Source organism: Podarcis bocagei (genome assembly GCF_964188305.1).
Source record: "Podarcis bocagei genome assembly, chromosome: 11".
NCBI lineage: Eukaryota > Metazoa > Chordata > Lepidosauria > Squamata > Lacertidae > Podarcis > Podarcis bocagei.
Genome location: NC_138136.1, coordinates 64,989,030 through 65,008,446, shown reverse-complemented (window position 1 = coordinate 65,008,446; position 19,417 = coordinate 64,989,030). Strand labels below are relative to the sequence as shown.

Sequence of the window (19,417 nt, the reverse complement as noted above, 5' to 3'; positions counted from 1 at the left end):
TCTTGGCCCTGGGATATCTGCATTCCCTCTTCATATGGCCTAGACGTCCACACGAGTAGCATTTCACTGCCTTCAAAGCTTTGGCGCCCTCTGGTGGTTCCACTGCACTCTGGGATGACGTCTGTGAAGACTCCCCCTTATCCATGCAGCTAGCACCCCGGCGATCTGCTTCATTCTGGATCACGGCAGTAACATAGGCTACTGTGAGCTGAGCAGTTGGCTGAACAGCAATCTGAGTGGCAACGGACTCCCAACTTGGACCCAAAGAATGTAGTATCATGAAGGAATACACAGCCTCTGGAAAGTTGAGTCCTCTCTGTTGCAACTCATGTCTCAGATTCTGCATCTCCATCAGGTGTGTACGCACATCTCCACCTTCAGCAAGAGCCATATCATGCAGCTTGGCATAGTAGTGCATTGAGGAACCAGCTTCTGTCCTCAAGTGAGCTTCTCTTAAAGTGTCCCAAATTTCTCTGGCTGTGGTCTTACCACGCAACAGACAGAGCTCTTCTGGGGATACTATCAACGTAAGTGTTCCCCTTGCTTTGGAATCCTTAGTAGTCCATTCATCTGTAATTGGAGCTGGGGGGTTGTCTGTAATAACATTAAACAGACCCTCTTTCCGCAGAACAGCCTCTGCATAAAGCACCCAGTCCGTGTAATTTTTCTTATTGAGCTTAGGAATCCCAAAAGCTTCAGCCAGCTTTGCATTATCCATCATTGCTGCTTTAATCAAGCTGCGTCACAGTACGGCAGCTTCCAAAAGCACTTGTAAAAAGTACTTTCACTTTCCCAGCCACCAAGCCTGTGAGCCTGTGCCTTTGCCTGTATCGCGGCAAAACGGCTTTAAAGGTTCAAAGTCCAGCCATAAAGCCATAAACTAGAAGCTGGCAGGCTGCCCGGAGCATGAGCACATACCTCCATCAATCAAACTTGACGCGCAGAGCAGATAACGCGATCCGTTTCTCTGTTCCTCTGCCGGCATTCCGACTCGGCTTCTGGAGTCTCCATTCTTCAGTTTGATTTACGTCTTTCTGGGCCCATAACCAAAAATGTTGTAATTGCAGAGTCCTGTGCACAGCGGAATGATGAGCAGTACGTGCCACATGCTTAATGTTGCTTTATTTTCAGTTCAGAGTAGAGAAATTACAAACATGCATCTTGCCTCTGCGGGAGCAGAGAAGCAACCGTCCTTCTCCTCGGAATGAAGAACACCGAGAGAACAGTGAAAAACAGGAAACCAGTGTACGTCACATCCAGCTTCCCATTCCCGTGGGAAAACCCAACAGCGCTCTGACTGTGGAATGTAAACATTGTCTTGTGACAAGCACTTCGCTGCACAGTGAAGAGAGCAGAAACCAACATGGAGCACCTGCTTACTCCTGCTTCTCCTTCTCTTGCTTCAGGTGGCTAATGAGACCCACGGCCATGTGGGCGCAGACTTGGCTGCTTTGTGCTCAGAGGCAGCTCTCCAGGCCATCCGGAAGAAGATGGATCTCATCGACCTTGAGGATGAGACCATTGATGCTGAAGTGATGAACTCGTTGGCTGTGACCATGGATGACTTCAGGGTAAGGGAGATGCGCCTGTGTCTTCTCTCTCTGGGCGTGGGGGATCATCCCAGCAAATTGTGCATGTGTCAATGAGCCACCTCTTTCCACCTCTCCTTGCAGTGGGCCCTGAGCCAGAGCAACCCCTCAGCCCTGCGCGAGACGGTGGTAGAAGTGCCACAAGTTACTTGGCAAGACATTGGAGGCTTGGAAGACGTCAAGCGAGAACTGCAGGAGCTTGTACAGGTGAGGCTGTTGATGCGAGACTCCCAGTTACCATCATTAGACTAAGCTAAGGGCCTAGTCATAGGCAGCAGCATTGGTTATCAGTCACTCTTTTGCATAGGAAAATATAAACCATTCTTTAAATACAGTGGTACCTCGCAAGACGAATGCCTCGCAAGACGGAAAACCCACTAGACGAAAGGGTTTTCCGTTTTGGAGGCGCTTCGCAAGACGAATTTCCCTATGGGCTTGCTTCGCAAGACGACAGCCCATAGGGAAATATCTGGGACAGCGGGGAAGCGCAGCGCGTCTTCCCCACTGTCCTCGGACCTCCTCCGAAGCCGGGCGGTGGGGCGGGAACGCCTCCTCCCGCCGCCGCCGGGCTTTGGAACGATGCTCCGAAGCCGGGCGGCGGGGAAGGAACACCTTCTGAAGGCGGGTGGGGGGCGAAAGTCTTTGTTCCCCCCTGCCTGCCTTCCCGGGAGAGCGGAGAAACACAGCGCGTTTCTCCGCTGTCCCGGAGGGCTTTTGAAGGCAGGCGGGGGGGAGCAAAGACTTTCGCCCCCCGCCCGCCTTCAGAAGAGGTCCTGGACTTCTTCTGAAGGCGGGTGGGGGGCGAAAGTCTTTGCTCCCCCCTGCCTGCCTGTCCCAGAGGGCTTTTGAAGGCAGGCGGGGGGGGAGCAAAGACTTTCGCCCCCCGCCCGCCTTCAGAAGAGGTCCAGGACCTCTTCTGAAGGCTGGCGGGGGGCGAAAGTCTTTGTCCCCCCGCCTGCCTTCCCAGGGGCTTTTAAATCGCCCCGGACAGCGGAGAAGTCCTCCGCTGTCCCGGGGCGATTTTAAAATGCCGCCCGCCAGCATTTTAAGATCGCCCGGACAGCGGAGAAGTCCTCTGCTGTCCCGGGGTTTTTTAAAATGCTGGAGGTGGGAAGAAAAGCCCTTGTCCCCCCCCCCCCCAGCCTTCAGAAGAGGTCCGGGGACAGACTGTCCCCGGACCTGGTCTGAAGGCGGTTTCCCTAGGAACGCATTAATTGATTTTCAATGCATTCCTATGGGAAACCGTGCATCGCAAGACGAAAAACTCGCAAGACGAAGAGACTTGCGGAACGAATTAATTTCGTCTTGCGAGGCACCACTGTATAAATGGATGTTCTTTAAATATAAATGGATGGCAGGATATTGGGGGGGGGGGAGCTGGATAACCAGATGTTCTTTGAACTTCTACTGTTTATTGGTTAAAAGTGTAGGAGTCCTGACTAAGGGCTGCACATAGCTCTTGCACACCCTTCCAGTTACTGAACAGGGAGGCCCCACTGGCACATAAGCCTTCTCTGTTCTCTTGGCTGTTTAAGTGTATCTTGCTTGAATGGTTCTGTTTCTAATGCCTGCCAAGTCTTTTTACCCAACTCAGAGCCCTGCAATGAGACCTGCAGGTTTAGGGCCACATACTTGCCAAAGAATGTGGCTTATGTACTTCCTCGGCATTTATAAACGCAGCTGGCGATGTTCGTTTGGGATCCTGGGGGGTAGCGTTCTCATGGCTGACTTCAGAACAGAAGATCTCACTTTCTCTGAGCTTTTAAGCTGGATTGTTTTCAGTCACAGCATTATTTGTATGTCATTTATGTTTGGCACCATATGGCTGCTCCAGTGTAAGCATCAGTTATATAATTTTGGGTCGTGCGTTTGTGGTGAGATTAACGACCATGACGCCAGAAAATCCTCAATCTACTGACCCCCAGACCTTTTTACCAGGGTCACCAGCTTGTGCTCATCCAGTAGGTGAGGGGATACCGGCTTATACTCCTGGGCTATTCTATAAGAAGTAGCAGCAGCAGCAGCAGCATGTGTGAGGAAAGAACAGACGTCCAACTCTGAGTGGATGTTGCAGCCCTGCCTCTCTGTGGCTCAGTGAAGCATTGCTTGCTACTACAGAGCCCTTCCCAAGTGCTCCACGCCCACACAGTGTGGCCAGGCCCTGAGCTCAGGATGTTCTCTCCTCCCTTCCCTTTAACCTTGTGGGGCTGATACTGATCTTCTTCCTTCCACAGTATCCAGTAGAGCATCCTGACAAATTCCTTAAGTTTGGCATGACCCCCTCCAAAGGGGTGTTGTTCTATGGGCCTCCTGGCTGTGGAAAGACCCTGCTGGCCAAAGCCATTGCCAACGAATGCCAGGCCAACTTCATCTCTATCAAGGGTCCAGAACTGCTCACCATGTGGTTTGGAGAGTCCGAGGCCAACGTGCGGGAGATCTTTGACAAGGTACGGCTCTCCCTGCTGGATTTTCCCTGCAGGGTGGCCCCTTTTCACACTGGCATTTCCATGCTGGGTCTGGTGAATTGGTTTCCTAGCGCTTGCATGTTTTGAGGTCTGACCGAGCATCCTTCCTCCACGCAGGCCCGCCAAGCAGCTCCCTGTGTGCTCTTCTTTGATGAGCTGGACTCCATTGCAAAGGCCCGTGGTGGGAACATAGGGGACGGTGGTGGCGCCGCAGACAGAGTCATCAACCAGATCCTAACAGAGATGGACGGCATGTCAACCAAAAAGAACGTTTTCATCATTGGCGCCACTAACCGGCCGGACATCATTGATCCCGCCATCCTGCGCCCTGGGCGCTTGGACCAGCTGATCTACATCCCACTGCCTGATGAGAAGTCTCGTGTGGCCATTCTCAAGGCCAACCTGAGGAAATCGCCTGTGGCCAAGGCAGGTTTTGGGCTGACAGGAATGCTGTTGGGGGGGGGGGCACAGATGTCACTTTTTGTGTCTGCGGAGAACTTAGGAGTCCTGCAGAGAGCAGAGGTCATGACTTGGACCATGATGCAACTTTATTTAGCCTTCTGACGCCTCCAGTTTTTAATCAAGATGCATTGAAATATTTGCTTGCCAGTTCTTCATGGTGGGAAAAGAAAAATTATTTGCATTAGAGTAAAGGGTGGGGATATCATTTTTTAAAAAAATCACCTTCTCACAGTTCATAGAATCTTAAGAGTTGGAAGGTACCCAAGGGTCATCTAGTCCAACCCCCTGCCTGACAACTGATTAAAGCTACTTTGTTCTGACAACATTTGTCTTACTAGGCAGTTGATTTGTGTTTTATGTAGTAAACCTCATTTTAAAACGTTAGTTTTTATCTGCTGCGCCTGCTTTTTTGTTGCTGTTGTTTTACGCAGTTTTCTTTCTTTTTATGCGGTGCTTTTGTTTTTCCTTGCTGTCATACACTGCCCTGCATTATGGAAATGCAGTGGAAGGGCAGGGATAAGTTGGCTTAATAAATGAATGTGGGACCTCCCGTGTTTCCTCAGGACGTGGACCTGGATTTTCTGGCTAAGATGACCAATGGCTTTTCAGGAGCCGATTTAACCGAAATTTGCCAGCGGGCCTGTAAGCTGGCCATCCGGGAGTCGATTGAGAATGAGATCAGGCGGGAGAGGGAGAGGCAGACCAACCCTTCTGCCATGGTGAGTGTCTTTGGACTTGTGGTGGATATTAACTCTCGGGGTGGGAAGGGGGGGTTGACCGTGGCTGTTGGTGGCACCTTGTGCTCCTAACTGTGACTTTGCCGGTTTAGGAAGTGGAGGAGGACGACCCAGTCCCTGAGATCCGGCGTGATCACTTTGAGGAGGCCATGCGCTTTGCCCGCCGCTCAGTCAGCGACAACGATATCCGCAAATATGAGATGTTTGCACAGACCCTTCAGCAGAGCCGCGGCTTTGGTAGCTTCAGGTGAGCAGAGCTTATTGGCGTGTACTTTGTGTCCTCCCTCTTCATAGCTCTTCATATTACATGGGACTTCATTTATGACCCTGGGTTTTTGGAGAGGTCCAAAAGGGGTCCACCACAGATGGTGTCAAAAATGTGCAGCTTGTGCTTCTGTGGTGTACAGAGCTGCTTTTCCTACTGGGCCTTTGCACAGTACCTGCTGTACACATTCCAAAACCTATCTTGCCATGAGAGCTTACAGCTCCCATTACACGGGACGAGGAATGCAGTGATTGCCATCGCTACTCGTGTTTTCCCAGTACAAGGTGTTGGGTCCCCGTCCCCCCCCCCAATCAATATGGTATTTGCAGCTTTTGGAAGAGTATGTTTATGGGAATCCGTGAATTAATTTTGTATTTATTTACCAAAATGGCATGACTGTTGTGCAGGTTTAATCTGCTTGGTGCTTAGAATTTAGTGAGAGGGGTCTGGGTCTGTTTCTAGATCTCTTCCCTCTGTAGCCCAGCACTGCTGCCGTATCCCCTCCCCTCCCTGTTACTACCCAGGATCTCTGTCATCCTGAGGTGCCCCTTGTAGCTCTGTGCCTTCACGACAGAGTGAAGGGCCTGCGTGGAACTGAGCAGAGGGGGAACCCATTTGTTTGTGTGGCTCCTCCTTCCACAGCAAGGTGTAAAATGGGATGAAGCACACAGGACATGTGATGTCTTGGCGCTTGGCCAGAGAGCCAGAAACCCAGAGGGCTGTGAAAGGGCACTTTGAGGTAGGGCGTCTGCCATGCATTTCTGTGCCACAGCAAAGGTGGGGAACTGGATCTGGCCAGAGGGCCAGACCCAGAAGTGGCCAGCTGTCTGAGGGCCGCTTTGACAGGTCAGGTAATTTGAGACTTTTGAGCCACAGCTGCGAAGGGAGAACTGGCCATGGGGAAGAAGGTGGCTGTGGCTCACCCCAAGCAGCCTTGATGGCCTCCTGCTCCGTGGAAGGTATTCAACAGCTGCTCTTCTCTGGCTGTTCCTTGCAGATTCCCATCAGGTAACCAGGGTGGTGCTGGACCCAGCCAGGGCACCGGAGGCGCCGGTGGTGGGAACGTATACAGTGAAGACAACGATGACGACCTCTATGGTTAAAGTGCTGCCAGAGCGGACCAAACTGCAGAGCAGGCCGTGTTGTACAGGGCAATTCCAATGGTCAGTGGACTCCTGGCTTCTTCATTCCTTGGTCAGACCCGTGTAGCTGCGTGCCAGACTCTGTCAGCAGGAGTCTGCTGCTGCTGCTGCAAATGCAATGTTGGTTGGGAGGCAGGTGGGCGGGCAGTTGAGGAACTGACTACACTTCTGGGAAATTTCTGTTCTAGTTTTATGGCAGAATCAGCAGCTTTAGCAACGGGTACAATAGCCTGTAAAAACAAAAAGTTTAAAAGTTTAAAACCCACAAAAATAAATTAAAAAAAATCCCATAAGTTCAAGTTGGCATTGGTCTTCCTTCCTTCCTTCCTGGTGCTTGTTTTTCTGCTGCTTTGGCCATCCGGGCTCTTGGCAAAGCTGCCTGTGCAGTTGTAGGACAGCAGAGGTGGTACTTTAGGGTCACAAGAGGAAGGGGATGTGCTGGAAGCCTTTGCTCACCTGTGGGAGGGAGGTGTTAGTGCCACCCTGAAGGTCAGGCGTTCTCTGTGCCCCAACCGGGATTTGCTCCATGAACTTCATCTCTGCAGCTTGTGTCATCTTCTTGGTTGCAGGGTTTATGGTCTCCATTAGGACTTAGTAGTGTTACAAACTCTGTGGTTTGCACACAAGCCTACAGTTTTCACATGGAATCTGACAGTTCTAGGGATCTTTTGACGTTAAGACCGGGGTGCATCCTGGAATTTTGCACCCCAACAGTTGACAAAGAAAGATAAAGCAAAAATAAAGGTACTGGATCAAAAAAGGGACTTCGTAGATGACACACAAACAGGCTCAGTTTAAAATGAGTGCAGCAGTTGTTCTTACAAGCATGCTATAGGGGAAAAATGTGGATGTGGTCCGATAAAGGGACAAGGGGGTCTTGGTGGTGGTACTTGCTTGTTAGAAAGAGATGGGGAAGTTGTCCGGGGAGGATGGGTAGAGATTTTATAGGGCTTTGGTAAAGTTCTTGGGTAAAACCAAAGGAAGGCAGATGAGACAGATTAAGAAGGGGGAAGAAAGGGACCTGTTTGGGTTCAAACAGCAGTTGTGCCAGGAGGGGGGATAGCGAGGATTTTGCCAGCTGATGGGCTTGCCAGATGTAAAAGAATACCTGTCCTCGTTGTGTGTGGTGGGGATTTGGTGGGCTGGAGTTGTGGGTACCTCTTCAGCGGCAAATGGGATAGATGGGAGAATGGAGGGAGAACCAGGGGCTTGTTGGCTCACAGCTCTTTAACAGCTGCACTATTAAGAGGTTTGAAACTTTGCTTTTGAAGGGCCTGAATTGTTGGGGCATAATCAGTGCAGGGCGTTCCTTCAGTTCTGTGGGTACAAAGACAATAAAACACATTTACCCAACATACTTCACTTAACTTCCATAATACTGGCCCTGTGGCTGACTTTTGAGGCATGAATCAGTAGGACCACCTGTGTGGAACTTAAACGTGTTCTGGGAGCTTGAATAGGAGAAGCTTCCAGGGGATTGTACCCTACAAGGCATAGAACCACAAAACAAAAGTTGGTGATGAAATGATCCTAACAATCTGCACATAAACAACCTTTCAGTGTTGGAATACTGAGAAAAGGGCCTCACTTTCATAGAACACAATTTCGGAGCAGGAACAGCTGGCAATTAATAAGCTGTTGGGCCTGCCCTCTTATTATCTTCATGTTCACCGTTTTTGTCATTTGGTGGCTGAATTCCACCCCCAGACCAATTATTACAATTTCAGGAACTCTGTTTGCTTGTGTCCTTCTTGGAATATGGCTCTGTTTTTTGTTTGTGTTTACAATGGTTCTTTCTTTTCCAGGGGTTGAAGTAGAGGTTCTTTCCCTATTTACTTATCCTTCTGTGTTGGCGCCACAAGCTAGAATTATGTTAGAGACACCCCCTTCAACTTAACGATGCCTCATCAGAAGTAGGCATCAGCATGCCTTGTGGGTAGGAAGAAGAGTTAGTCAAAAGTCTGCACCAAGAGCTAGCATCTGGTGGGGACCTGGGCTGGATGGAAGGGGTTTCTCTTTCTTCACCAAATGCCAGCGCGCTCTCATCACGGTGCTCAGAAACACTGCAACTGCTAGATGCAGTTCTAGGCTAGTTCATCAGCATTTAAAGCTGAAGTTTTCGATTCTGGTTCACATGCTAACTTTAGAGGTGGTTTGGGGGCTGGTTATTTTGAACCAGAGCAGATTACATTGCATACAGATCCACGTAACCCTGTGCAGATAGAAAGAAAAGTACCTGTTTTGCCCCTTTCCCAGCCGCTTCTGCTGTAAATGGCACTCGCGTAAGGCTACCTCTCAAAGTGATTAGATACACACATAGACCTTTGCACATAGACTTTTTCATTCCCAAATCCACATCTGACAGGACATGGCTATGTGTACATTGAATGTTACCGTGGGAGCTAATACAGTTAATGCATATATTTATTTACCCTGTTCTTCAGCTGAAAAGAGGTTCCCAAAGTTGTTTACAAGAGTCCCTGCCCTCAGGCTTACTGACTAAAAGGTGTGACACTAAAACTTGCATCGGTTCCTCTACACAAATCCATGGTTTGACTGCACTGTCCACAGTTCTGGTTGCCACATCTCAGAAAAGTTACTGTAAAGCTGGAAAATGTGCATAAAAGGGTGACCAAAATGATAGAGAGGCAGAAGAAACTCCCTCAGGAAAGCTTACAACAATTGTGACTTTTCAGTTGCGAAGAAAAGTAAACTGGGAACAACAGGATGGAGGTGTATCTCAGGGCAGGCATGTCCAACCAGTAGGTCGTGATGTACTGGTAGATCTCCGGCTGATCCTGGTAGATTGCAGGACCCTTATCGATCGTGGGATTAAATAAAGTTTACCGAAAGTTAAAAGCTGAAGAACTCTGGGCTCAAGAACTCTGGGCAATCCTCCGCAAAAAAAGCTCAAGAACTCTGGGCAATCTACCCACCCCACACATGCTCCTCCTCCCTCCAAAGACAACGTGTAGCTCACTGCCAGTTTTTTTATACATACTGGGAATAAATCACAGTCTCTTGGGAGTTGGACGTGCCTGTCATAGGGGAATGGGATTAGGGTGAGGAGGAGCCTCATATAATACCCGAGAGCATCCAGTTAAACTGAAAGATTTGCTCTTTTTTTACACAGGGCAGAGTTAATGAAATTTTCTGCCACTTGCAACAAAACACAATTGCAGTATCACAACCAAAATGCTTCTGAATGCCAGTTGCACAGCTGTTGTTGCCTTCGTCTCCTCCTTGTGAGATGCCCGTTAGGACATTTGGTTGGCTGCTGTGAGAAGAGGGTGCTAGGCTAGAGCCTGATCTACCAAGGCCACCCTTTAGTTTAAATATATATATAACTTACTTAGTGTTTGGGTGTGCTTTTTTATAGAGGCTCATCCTTGAGTGTTCCTACAGATGGGCACTACAGGACATCCCGTGAAAGAGCTAAACTAACCTTTTTGATAATCCTCTCCTTCAGGATGACTTGTGACATGTGTTGTGGCTCTCACCTCTGTGTCCTCTTTGTGATATTGGGCACAATTGCAATTTGGAACCTTGGGCAAAAGACATCTTGCTTCTGTGATCAAGCCAGGCATTTCTGAGTAGAGAACTGGCTGTGTTGCTTATCTAATCAGCAGGATAGAAATCCTTAGCAATTCCAAGTAACACCTCACTATGACTTACTTTGAGCTGCTCTGAGAAAAGCTGGTTGTAATTTTGGGGTCAGATTAAAGGCAGAAAAGGAACTGCCGCTCTAGGGATCCCTCTTTTCCAGCTTTGATAAAGAATAGTATTATCTATTTGTTTTTGCACCTTGCCCTTCAGAGAGCAGCCTGAGCTTCTGCTCATCAACCCAGTTGCCAGTTTTGCATTCAGAGTGTTCAGGTTCAAAAGCCACTTTCTCTGGTTTTTACTCTTGAAAATAAGCAATCTTTTTTCCGGACTTTGGTTGCTATAGGAATATGGGAATCTTCCGTTAACACTCCCTTAATTGGCTCAGCCAATGCTATTTTTGTCCTGCACTTCCACCCCTTTTCACTCCATGGAACTGAGGAGCTATTCAAAGGGAAACTGAAGTTGGAGATCTTTAGCCTTGTGGGCTAGTGGTTTGCCTGGAAGCTCTCCCCAAGAGCAAAAGGAAAGAGCCATTTGTTTTCTGAAATTACACAGGAAAGCTGGCTGCTAGAACATTTTATCTATTGTGAGTAGGATTAGGGCTCAAGCAAGCACCTGTTTTACCTCATTTGTGCTGACCTAACTCAATTCTCAGTGGTTCCAAAACAAGCAAAAACAAAATTTCAAGCACAGAGAAATAATGTCAATAAAATTTACTCAGAACCTGCCTCAAGGGTGTTCTTAGGCCTGATTGCTTTTGTTAGGCAGGCCTCACATTAGGACGTCTTCCAAGAAATGTGCTACAACTCAAAAGGTTCTACTCCTGTCTGCTGGGACACGTGTATCATACGTGAATGAATGAGCATTAGGAGCATCACACTGGGACCTGGGAGACCAGGGTTCAAATCTCCATTCGGCCACGACGCTCACTCGGCGAGACCTTGGGCCAGTCACTTGAACGAAGCTACCACATTTCAGCAAGAGAGGTGCGTACTTCAGATCTTCTCTAGACCACGGCAACTTGGTTGTTCTGTAACCTCAGCACTTAGAAATCTGCAGGAAAGGTCAAGGACTGCCCCCTTAATGTATAAGGATGCACACTTCGGTTTTTCCTCTTAACCTGCATTCCAGTTTCTGTTGCTCAGCCAGGAGGGGACAGCTCTCCGCTTTCCAAAAGTCCATTTCCCACAAGTCTTGCTTCTCACCCCTGCTTGAGAGACTCCATCAGATACTTTCAAGCTCTTTTCCAGGCTACAAAAGCTGAGTGTGTGAAAGAAAAGTGGGGAGGGGCAGGAGAGAAAAGCTGAGGATTTTCTAATTGATGAATTAATGTTTTCTCTGGGGGTCCCATTCAACACTCTCTTTCCAGGTAAGACCAAGAGCCTTTGGGTAAAATGAGTAACACGCTGGGGCACTCCTGCCTACACACATTGCAGGGGATTGGACTAGCTGCCCCTTTGGGGTCTCTTCCAACTCTACAATTCCGTGATTCTTTACAAAGCAGAGAATAAAAGCTCCAGCATCTTCTTTAATAAAACACAAGTTGATAGAACACAAGTCTGGTACTACATGATACAGTGAGGGAGGCAGACTCCCCAGAGGGCTTCCTCTCTCCCACCCACCCCCCCACCCAGGCACAAGACAGGCCTGTGCAAAAAATAGTGCCAGGCGTATCTGCGTTCTCTTTAATGCAAGTCCCTGCCACCAATTCCCGTTGAGCGTTCCTGCCACCCGAGACCTGCTCAGATGGAGCCTCCCTGTAAATGTGTCCCAGTTCCCCTTAAATCCTTTTTGTTTCCATGCTACCGCAAGTGTCCCTTTGCTTAAACCGATTGTGTGAAGGGATTAGCAATTGACGGGGTGGGCAGCCATGCATTTGTGCAGAGAAATGCAGGGCTTTGAGGGAGAGTGCAAATCAAGTGTGCATCAAGGAGATGTGCAAATCTCATTCCGAATCGGACATTGGACATTAAGACAAGAATTTTCTTTTAGCAGCCAGTGCTTAACAGATATAATACACAATAAATAAATAAATACACACACACACACAAAATAAATTAAGTTAAAAACTTGGGCAGGCATCTCTGTGGGAAGGGCTGGGTCTGCATGAGAGCCAATGGCCCACCACCCACCCGCTGCCACTGCCCTGGGCTAGAGCCAGTATTGCTTGCTGTGGATGGGAGGCAGCTGCCGGCTGAGCTGGTCTTCTCTCTTGTAGGTGGGGTCATAATAGTCCCACTCAAACAGCCGACCCAACAGGGGTGTTCCTGGACTTGCTTCGCAATCTGACAAGATCCTCACAGAGACACCTGCAAAAGACAGGTGGGAGCTACTCAGATACTAGCCAAACATGCCCTGCTAATTTAGCTACCATCATGGCTGCTTTGTTCCCCAATTGTCGTGGGTCCTTATGTAGCCAAAACAGGCCAATTCCTACACAGGAGAAAAGCATCCGCAGGCTTTTGCAGGACAAAAAAAAACCAGAAAAACTTTCAGGGTGCTTCCCCCCCCCCATGCCAATGAGGACCTAGCAATGAGGGGGGACAATGTCGCCTGGGATGGATTGTCCTCTAAAAGAACGTAACAGATCCCGCTTCCAGTTTCACACTGAATGCCAAAGAGGCGAGTGCCTGTCTTTGCTGCTTGGGAGGGGGGAGAATTCTGAAGAGAGAAAATGACATCATGCTGCCAAATCACAGCTTTGCTCAAATTCCTGGATTTTCCAATTGCTTTATGTGGGCAATTCTCGCTTTGATTCTGGGAGAGGAAGAAAAGGGGCCTAAACTTAGACTCTCCAGGAACTGGAAGCTGGCCATATTCCGTGAATCATTCCGTGTTATGGTTGAGTGCTTTTGAGCCATTGAATGTTGGAGGTGGAAACAATGGCGGGGGTGGGGGCCCCTTTCTCCCTATCCTGAACTCTCTCCTCACCCAGAAATATTTAATGGGTTGAGTGCTGGTACCTAGCCCCAATTCTCCTTTAAGAGCAGCAGGGCAAGTTTTCTGAAAATGCCCAGGATGCATCCACTTGATGGAAAGGAGAGCAGCAAGAGATGATCTGTGTGCTTCATGAGCCCAACATTATTCGACAGGAACCAAGTCTTCCAATATGCTGGAAGGCAGCACCAGCAGAGGACCACGGGCCTGGCTTGAAGCATTTTATCCTGCCATTACACACCAGCAAGGACCATTTGTGCCTACTGATCTTGAAATAAAAACTGGTGCCTGGGAGGAAGATGACCAGGAAGAATAAGAGGATTGAACAGGACATGGGAGGGAGGGACGTGGGAGCTGAATCAACTGGGAATGCCAAAGGTGGAAAAGAAGCTATTGGAAACTGGGCATCAGTCAGCTGCTCAAGGAAGTGATGGCACCAGCGCTGCAAGGCTAACATCCTGCCCAGCACCTGTAATACCACTGTAGCAGTCAAATACAGCATTTCCTGTTTGCCCAGGGTAGACACACGGGGATGTTACTCCAGCCAGGAGGACTTCCTGTCTGGAGCATCCTTCCTCTGCGTGTGACCAGGTAGATGAGCGTGACCCTAGGACACCCCATAAAAGGGCCAGTCATGCAGCCATCTTTCGCTTGTTGCCATTTCTTCTCTTGACGCTGTTCTCTTGATGTTCTTTTGCTGTCTGCTGGCTCTCAGCCAGCAGCACATGGGCTCAACCCCCATATGGGATAAACTCACACGCTCTTCTGTAATCACAAGCTAAAGCCTGCCTTCAGGATCATACTCTGAACTGAATGTAAGTAAACTTCTTATCATTGCTTTTCAAGAAGACTGTTGTGTCCTTATTGTTTTAAAAGGGAATAAAGGGGAATTTACCAGGAACAATCCAATCTGGACAAGTCAGACTGAATTGCTTAACTCAAGAGATTCAAACGAATCTACCAGCTAGCTTCCTGCTATGTAAAAGGGAATGTGCTCTGCTACTAGCTCACTAGCATGAGTGAGGAAGGATAATATTTAATCAATATATCCTCTCCTACTATCCACGACATTCCCACGGCAGCAGGGCCACCCCAAGCTCAGTCCATTCAACTCAGACTAGAGGATGCCTCTGAATATCAGCTGCTGGGACCACAGGAGAGTAGAGGGCTCTTGTGTTTGGGTTCAGCTCATGGGGTTTCTCTGGCCTGATCCAGCAACTCATCTTATGTACTTATTTCTTGCCCTGTCTTTGTTGGAGGGGGAACAACTTTGCCCTTCCCTGGGCAATATTCACCCTATTTCCTGCAGCTGGCTCTCCTGGGACGAGAGTTTTCTCCTCCCCTCAAATTCCTTTCCTGCTCACCACCAGCCACCTTCTTTCACCCAAGGTGCCCAGGGCTGAACACAACAGAATCTAACCCCCACTGGGCAGTCTGTAAAAAGCAGCCCCCACTCCTAGGCCTGAGGTGTCGGCACTCACTCACCAGCACTGGCACCAAAGTCCGAGTCCAGGCCTGGTCCTTGAGAGGCTGTGAAGTTTGCAGAGCTGAGCTGCGCCCTCTGGTCCTCACATCGGATGCTGCTGCCGTGCTCAAAAGGCACCGCTTGTGGGTGGGTGGCAGACACTGACCTGCTACTGCGGCAAACCTTGTTCTGGGTACTGGTGTGGCAGCGGCTGAATGTGCTATCTGGGATACCCTGAAAACCAAACAGTGATTCCAAATGAAGAGTTCAGCTCAGTGATAGGGAATCTGCCTTGCATGCAGAAAGACCCTCATCTGAAACCCTGGAGAGCAGCTGCCATCCGTGTAGACAGTACTGTGCTAGATAAACCCAGGCCTGACTCCATCTTCTCTGGAGAAGACAGAGGGTCCATTTTGTGCCTTGCCCTATGTTTACCATTATGCCATAAAGCCTACACAAGCAAGGCCGCTAGACTCCAAGAGGGGAAGTCCAGGGCTGGAGGAGAGCTCTATGAGCTTCTAGAAATGGGAAGCTGTTAGTGGCAAGGGGAAAAAACAGGTATAAAAGGAGAATTACTGGATGCCAAGATCCAGGTTTGGGGCAAGGATTTAAAACCACAAATTATGCAGCAAAGAAAAGCATGGAAATAGCCTATATTAGACCTTTGACATATTCCCTAAGTTCCTTCCAAAGTTCCCCTCTTCCTCTAGCGTAGAAAAAGACTACACATTTGAGAAGTTAAAAAATGGTTTACTTACAAACTCTCAGATTCATGTGCTTTTCCATGTAGCATTCTGGGGGGAGGGGTGTTGGGGTTGGGGTTGTACAGGCAGTAAAACTTGGTTTCGTGACAGAGTTGAAAGTCCTAAATAGTTGGTAAAGGAACTAAAGAGAGGCTTGTTAGAGCCATGTGGTCTGAGCTTGGAGCAACCAGCTCAGACCTCACATGTTGGGTGAGGCAGCCTCCTCAGATGGCTCTCCTCAAGCAGCAGTACACCTGTTCTGCCCACTCAGCTCCACCACTAGTCTCTCCAACTTCTAGGGGCAGATAGGGACTGGTGGCAAAGTTCTGCAGAATGCCTCACCTCCTGCCAAGTTGGTGAGAGGGGTGGCGTTCTGCCAAAAGCTAGGCTGATGGGGAGATCTCCTCCCATTCCTGGCAATGTGGTTGGTGGAGCTTTGCCCCAGCTTCTGCTGAAAGGAGGTGCTGATGCAAAGCCCTGCTGCCCGGCTAGAATCTTGCTTTGTTTTAAAGGGAAAGAGCATCGCTCCCTGGAAGAGCATACAATTCTCATGCAGGGCATCTCGACAGCATGTCCAGGCAGGGAAAAGAGAGAGAGAGAGAGAGAGAGAGAGAGAGAGAGAGAGAGAGAGAGAGAGAGAGAGAGCGCTGCTGGAATAATGCTGTAGATGGACCCAGTTTATTTATATTCATTTCCTAAAATCTACACAGCCCTCAATCGCAAAAGAAATAAACTCTTCATGGTATTTAACCCCAACTAGGTTAGCAAAAATGTATAGAACTGCTACAAATACATGTTGGAAATGCAAAGAGAAAGAAGGCACTTTCTACCATATGTGGTGGATGTGCAAGATAACAAGAGCATTCCGGGAAATGATATAAAATGAGTTGAAAAAAATGTTTAAGATAACTTTTGGGAAAAACCCAGAAGCTTTTTTATTAGGAATTATAGGTGAAGAGATACCAAAGGAGCAGAAAAGACTATTCATGGATGCGACGACAGCTGTGATGATGCTTTTTGCCCAGAGATGGAAGGAAGATAAACTCCTAACCAGAGAAGAATGGATAATCAAGATGATAGACTACGCAAAAATGGCAAAATTGACCAGGAGGATCAGAAACCAAGAAGATAAGAAATTTAACAAAGAATGGGGGGAAATTATAGGTTATCTTCAAGAACACTGTAAATATTTAAAAACGTTAGCAGGATTGTCATAAAACTTGTAACAATTCTATGGTTAAAATTGGAAATTTGAAGAAAATTTGGGTAACATTATAAGATACAGCAGATAAAGATTTACAATGGAACCCACAGAGGGGTGGAGGAAGTCCAAGGATTCAGGGGATCCTATGTATGCATAAAAATTGATTGTATTTGAATGTAAATAATACTTGTAAAAGGTAAAGGTAAAGGGACCCCTGACCATTAGGTCCAGTCGCGGCCGACTCTGGGGTTGCGGCGCTCATCGCGCTTTATTGGCCGAGGGAACTGGTGTACAGCTTCCGGGTCATGTGGCCAGCAGGACTGAGCCGCTTCTGGCGAACCAGAGCAGTGCACGGAAATGCCGTTTACCTTCCCACCGGAGCGGTACCTATTTATCTACTTGCACTTTGACGTGCTTTCGAACTGCCAGGTTGGCAGGAGCAGGGACCGAGCGACGGGAGCTCACCCCATGGCGGGGATTCAAACCGCCGAACTTCTGATCGGCAAGTCCTAGGCTCTGTGGTTTAACCCACAGCGCCACCCGCGTCCAAAAATACTTGTAAAACAATACTTGTAAAACTTAATAAAAAAAAGAAAAAACTCTCCAAGCAGTTTACAAAAGATAAAATGGTCAAGACTCAGCATAAAACACCTTCCTCGGGGAGAGAGGAAGAACAGCAGCCCCCAAGCAATGTTTGCCACTCGCCCCCCCCATTAGCTCAACCGCTTACTTACCCCAGTCCCTGAGCCACTCTCGGGCGTGTTGGGGGGCACCAAGATGGGCTGCTTGTCCTGGTCACTGGAGGAGGAAACGGTTCCCCGGGACGCCCCATTCCCCGGGTGGCCCCTCAGCGGAGCTTGGCTGCTGCGATGGGGCCTGGGCGTCCCCCTAGACCGAGACCCCGAGGATGCAGCCGCCCTCCCGCTGCAGGACAAGGGGAGCGGGAAGGCACGGGGGCCCCCGGGACCCTCAGCTGGCTGCAGGAGCTGCTGCAGGACGACCCTGCCGTTGCCCTCCTGCCTCAGCACAGCGCTGCCCGAGACCACCTGGAAGAGCCGGGGGGAGGCCGGGGGGGCCTGGCCGAGCTCCCGCCTCCCCACCCTTCGGCAGGTGGGTCTCCAGCCCAGCAAGAGCAGGAGGTTCAGGAGGAAGAGGAGAAGAAGGCAGGGGATGAGCAAGCCCACCAGCAGGCGGAGGGTGGGCTGCAAGGCGCGCGCCTGCTCCTCCACACCCGCCGGGGGATCCATTCTGGCCCGTTAAATGTGGGCAGGGGCTTCTGGCTGCGCGAGGGAGGGAGAGGCTGAGGATGGGGCTTAAGCGCGCGCAGCTGGGCCGCCGAGCCTGCTCCGGCTCACAACCAGAATGGGATTCAGGTGCTGAGGGAGGCTGGGAAAGGGACGCGCCGCTTCTGCAAAAGGGATCTCAGCTGCCTTCTGGGTTGCAGCTGAGGACGCCCGGAAGGGAAACTGCAAAAAAAGTTGGGCCCTTTGGTAACCTATTGTGGGCCCGATCCTGTGCATGTTTACTCAAAGGTAAAAAGCCCGTTGAATTCGATTGGCCACATTCCAAAGGAACTTGGCGCACGGCTGCAGCCTGCGACCCTCACCCAAGTTGCATACTTTGGCGCTTCATCCTATCCGCACTGGCCTGGGGGAACCGAAGAGCCTGGCCTGAGATCCCCAACGATGATGATAAATTTATAATTTATACCCCGCCATGTGGCTGGGTGGCTTCCAGCAAAATGACTGACCTTCAGAGACATAACTGCCTCTGACAGTGGAGGGGTAAATAGCCATCCTGGCTGGCGGCCACCGGAAGCCTTATCCTCTTCCATAAATTCGTCTAGTCCTCTTTTAAAGTCAGCCGAGTCTTGTGGGAGGGAGTTCCGCAGTTTAACTCTGCACTGCGTGAAGGACTTTCTTTTCTCCGTCCTGAATCTTCCAGCAATCGGCTTGCCTGGATGTCCACGAACTTCTAGTGCTATGGGAACTTTTCTGCGCCGGCTTTCTCCCTGCAACGCCTAATCCTGAAGGCTTCTGTCATGCCGCCGCTTCCTCGCTTTTTCTCTAAGCTAAAATCTTCATCCGTTGATTGCTGGGGATGAAGCTGCTGCTGAAAGCACAGGGTTTTTCTCTGGTCAATTGGTCACTAAACGCGCTGGGTGTGTGAATCTACACTGCTGCAAACTTTCCTAACAGCGTGAGACTATGCACGCTCACTTGGAAGCAAGTTCCGCCCAAGTTCACAAGGTTCAAGAGTCCAGTCCAGGGGCCAGATGGCTGCTTCTCCTTGCTACCGCTGAGCGCAATGGTTGTGTGGGGCAGAAGAGGCCAGGGTCCATGCATCTTTAAGAGTGAAGGCTAGGGAGGGTCCCCAAGGCCTCCCCCTCCCCACTCCCCGGTGCGCAAAGGGGCCGCGTTCCTGGGCCGCGATTCTCCAGCCACGCGGCAGGGGGCGCCCTCCCATCGCTCAGAGGCTGGCAGGGCTCCCAGATGGTCCCTATGGGACACGTGCACTTTCCTCTCTGGGGGTCTCTGCTTCCCTGACCTGACTGGCATGTGCTCTCCAAACCCTGTGCTTGGAATACCCTCTTATTAACACCCGTCCCATCTTTGACCCCAGCCCGACCCCTTTCCTTTTCCAACACCACATCCCTCTCCCGTTAAGGAGGCTCGAGCCAGAACTTGCTCCTAAGCCCAAGGCGCGGCTGAGCTGTCCTTTGGGGCGGGGCGGTGTTCTTTCCCTCCCCCTTTCCCCTGAGTCCTGATCCAGACTTCTGTGGGGGTCTCAGATTTGTTTATT

The 19,417-nt window shown here is 49.7% G+C and overlaps 2 protein-coding genes across 2 annotated transcripts in view; one reads left to right on the top strand and one right to left on the bottom strand.

Annotated features, from left to right (window-relative positions):
* VCP (valosin containing protein) overlaps positions 1–6,959 on the top strand; it is a 28,257-nt gene extending 21,298 nt beyond the window's left edge. The window contains exons 11-17 of the mRNA XM_081212777.1: positions 1,407–1,571; positions 1,674–1,796; positions 3,824–4,036; positions 4,172–4,480; positions 5,080–5,235; positions 5,346–5,500; positions 6,516–6,959. Coding sequence (XP_081068903.1) covers positions 1,407–1,571; positions 1,674–1,796; positions 3,824–4,036; positions 4,172–4,480; positions 5,080–5,235; positions 5,346–5,500; positions 6,516–6,621 — 1,227 coding nt within the window. The 3' untranslated portion in view covers positions 6,622–6,959. The remainder of the gene's footprint in view (positions 1–1,406; positions 1,572–1,673; positions 1,797–3,823; positions 4,037–4,171; positions 4,481–5,079; positions 5,236–5,345; positions 5,501–6,515) is intronic.
* A 5,364-nt stretch (positions 6,960–12,323) lies between these two features.
* Positions 12,324–17,862, bottom strand: LOC308597508 (protein huluwa-like; the record flags this gene model as incomplete). Its single annotated transcript, XM_081213338.1, has 3 exons — positions 12,324–12,575; positions 14,689–14,902; positions 17,350–17,862. The coding sequence occupies 3 exons, from the start codon at positions 17,860–17,862 to the stop codon at positions 12,418–12,420; spliced, it is 885 nt and encodes a 294-aa protein (XP_081069464.1). The 3' UTR covers positions 12,324–12,417.
* Between the last annotated feature and the right edge of the window lie 1,555 nt (positions 17,863–19,417).